This window comes from Galeopterus variegatus, unplaced genomic scaffold (genome assembly GCF_000696425.1).
Source record: "Galeopterus variegatus unplaced genomic scaffold, G_variegatus-3.0.2 Scaffold1016, whole genome shotgun sequence".
In the NCBI taxonomy this organism is placed as follows: Eukaryota; Metazoa; Chordata; class Mammalia; order Dermoptera; family Cynocephalidae; genus Galeopterus; species Galeopterus variegatus.
In genome coordinates, this window is record NW_007727127.1 from 102,212 (window position 1) to 105,717 (window position 3,506).

The window sequence follows — 3,506 nt, forward strand, 5'->3', positions numbered from 1 at the left end:
TCACTTTAAACAGAGATTTAAATCAGAGTTTAAATTGTAACACTACTTAGTGCCTAAGTTTGTTTGTTTTTTTCTTTATGGTCGCTTCTCTTATAAATTTAATCCCTAGCTGAACTAACCTGGTCTCTACAAAGACCCCTATAAAATGATACTCTACCTCAATAATAATCCAAAAAATGATAAATACCATAAATATACATCACTTTTTAACCCATCAGATTGTCAAAACTAAAATAAAGCCATAATACTTAATGCCAGCCAAGATGTAGGAGATGTGAACGCTCATTTTTCTGTGAGACTGTTAAATGGCGCATCATTCCCAGGGCAACCTGATAGCACTCACACCTACAAAAAATGTAGCTGTGCCTGCCCCTTGTTAGTTTGCAGCTATTTTAAATTTCTTATTAAACTTTATATTTGTCATAAAAATGTGAGGGAGAAGGGTTATCACTGGATTGTGGGTAAAGTCTAGCAATGAGGGGGCTTTGGGTTGCCCTGGAGAAGGTGTCATTTCTCATCTAGAACTAACGCACTTTGTCAAGACTTGGGATATTATTGGGAGATCTTTCCACCAGCCCAGAGAATTCATCAAGCTCTCCACACAGCTATGTGTCCCTGTGTCCCAGCTCACCCAAAGAGAAAGCACCTCGGCTTATACAGTTCCTCTATCAATTCTAACCTTCAGAATCAGTCAGTCTAAGCTGGCAGTTCTCAGCCCTGGCTGTGTGTAAGAATCACCTGGGAATTCTACAGACACACAAGTCGCACCCCCAGAATTCTGAGTCAGATGGTCTGGGGTGGGGATCACGGATCGGTCCATCTTTAAAATCTCCCCAGATGATTCTAATGTGCACCAGAGGCTGAGAGTCACTGCTCTAAGACAGTTCACTTTTAAAAATGCAAAGCACATAGCAGAGTGATGTATTTTCCATTTTTTATTTTAAAAAGGGAAAGTGTGTGTATGCTTGGGTAGGATTTTTCTGAAAAGGTGATTGCATCTTAGGGGGAGAAGAAACTGAGGAACCTCAAGTCTAGGGAGGGAGGGAAACTTGCTTTTCATTCTATGGTCTTTGGAACAGTTGGGATTTTTTAACCACAAGAATATATTACTTGTTTGATTAAACATTTCCAATATTAAGAAAAAACAGTATGGAGAATAATAGAACAAAACACCCATGTACCCACAACCCAGCTTAAGAAATAAAACATCACAAATATAACTGATAGGCCCCTCCCTCACCTTTTACATTCCCCCTTCCCCAGAAGTCACTGTCACCCTGAATTTGGTATTAACCACTCTCATATAAACGTTTAAACTTCTCTTGCATATAGGCTTGTTTTGCATGTGCTTAAAACTAATTTAGCTAGTATTTATGTACGTACTTAGTAACCTGCTATACATATTCTTTCTCTCCTCAGGTTTTTTCAAGCTCTACACTGTATTCTTGAGATTTCGCCATGTTGATATGAGACTTTTTCAATTTCAGAAGCTGATTTTTTTTTTCCTTTTTGTCTTTTTTTTTACTGACCGGTAACGGGATCGCAACCCTCGGTGTCGCGCCCGTACCGGGGACCGGCAACGGAATCGCAACCCTTGGTGTTGCGCCCGCACCGGGCTCAGCCAGTGAGCGGGAACCGGTCTCCACATGGGATCCGAACCCTCGGTGGGAGCACCTCCACACTCTCAAGCAGCGCACTCTCCAGTGCGCCACCGGGCCGGCCCGAGAAGCTGATTTTTTAAAAAAGATTCAATCAGTGTAAAATATTCATGCATTGACTGCTTATGACTATATGTTGGGACACCTACAAGATGGTTTTACTATGACTGGACTCTAGAATGTGTGCTGTGTGTGTGTGACCCAGGTGATATGCTGTGTGCAGGCCCTGAGGGGCGTGCGTGACAATGTGCACCTGGAGCATGCAAGAACACGTATGAGAGTATGTGGATGTGCTTTGTGGCGGGTCTGATTATCGATCGGCAAACATTCACTCCTTCCCCACCCTCCACCTCCATGGAGGGAGACTACTTCCTGCCTGCTAAAGTTGCGCTCAGTCATGTAACTTGCTTTCTCCATTGGAATGTGGCAGGAGAGACAGTGTCCATGTTCCAGCCTAGGCCTTAAGGACAACTGTTCTTTTCCACTTCCTGTTCTGGAGATTCAGACCTTCACAGGGAAAAGAACAAGCTTCAGATAGTCTGGGCCCCAGAGACAGGCTTATGGAGCAGGGCTGCCCCAGTGACCCTTAGAACCATCAGCAAGAAGTAAATACTTCTTATATGCCGGTGAGATTGCACGGCTTTCTTACGCAGCAAAGGATGACTAATTTGTGATTGTTTGCATGTGTCTTGGTCTAGACTAACTCGTGGAGAGTTACTCCATGTGGAGTGTTGTGCCCAACGCTGATGCTCAGAAAAGATTTGTTTGTGGGTTAAACATGTTTGCACATGTGACTGCACACACTGGACATACATGAGCATGTGCATATGGCACTGGTGGGTGTGAGAGCTTTAACGGGCATAAGTGTGAGATGCACACAGATGACAAGTGACACCTCCCAGGCTGCACGCACCTGCCGGGAGGGCCATGCGAAAGGCCCAGAGTCCATTTAGCTGTCCTCACTCCCTTTTTCTGAACCTTAGGCAAACTGGAGTAAAGCTGGAAACATCTAAGCCCTTTGAGGCAGGGAGGAAGCTTCCAGAATCACAGACTAGCAGCAAACCCAATGGGGTATAACTGACCACACTTTTCCCCACTCCAGACTCCTTCAGCCTTCTTAAGATGGGGCACAGAGGTACCTTTGTGGCAACAGAGTTTAATTCATCTGCTGAGAAGAGTACTAGAAAGGGTCCCAAGTCCTTTGTAGTCTCTGCTGTCCAGTTCTGAGGGACTCTAAGAAAAAATAATAAGCAGCAAAATGAAAAACTGTACTGTGGTGGACATCTGTTGCCTTTTCCCCCCAGTACCCATTTCTTTCGGGAACAGATTATCTTCATACTTGGAGAGGTTGTCAATCACATGCTCCCAGGTCCCTGACCAAAAAAATGGACATGTGACACAGACTGACCAACCAGAGTCATCTCTGGATTTTGATGGAACTACCAGAGAAGCTCTCTCCTTTTTCCAGTATCTCTCACAGTAAAGAGGACATTGGAGGCCATTCCTAGCACCAAGTGGAGAAAATAAAGGCCACGCCAAGAAACACAGAGCTGAGGGATGGGTGGAACCTATCACTGAAGACATCACTGAGGCCCTGGATTCAGCCACGCCTGAAGCCCACTCCTAGAGTTTTCCTTTACATTCCATTTCTGAACTCAACAAATTCCCAGTTTTTTAGTTAAAACTGAATTACTGAATTTATGTCATTTACATTCCAGTATCTCCTTCCTCCTTTCCTCAGTAGCAGAGTAATGACATACTTGTTCCTTTTAAACCACCATAACAGCCTTCTCTAGCAGCAATTCAAAATTTCTTCTTGAACTCGGAAGGCTAATATCAGCAATGATC

General features: G+C 44.0%; 1 protein-coding gene across 1 annotated transcript in view; it reads right to left on the reverse strand.

Annotated features, from left to right (window-relative positions):
- Positions 1–3,506, reverse strand: part of OTOA (otoancorin) — a 70,645-nt gene that overhangs the window by 25,265 nt on the left and 41,874 nt on the right. Inside the window, exon 20 of the mRNA XM_008574231.1 lies at positions 2,798–2,891. Coding sequence (XP_008572453.1) covers positions 2,798–2,891 — 94 coding nt within the window. The remainder of the gene's footprint in view (positions 1–2,797; positions 2,892–3,506) is intronic.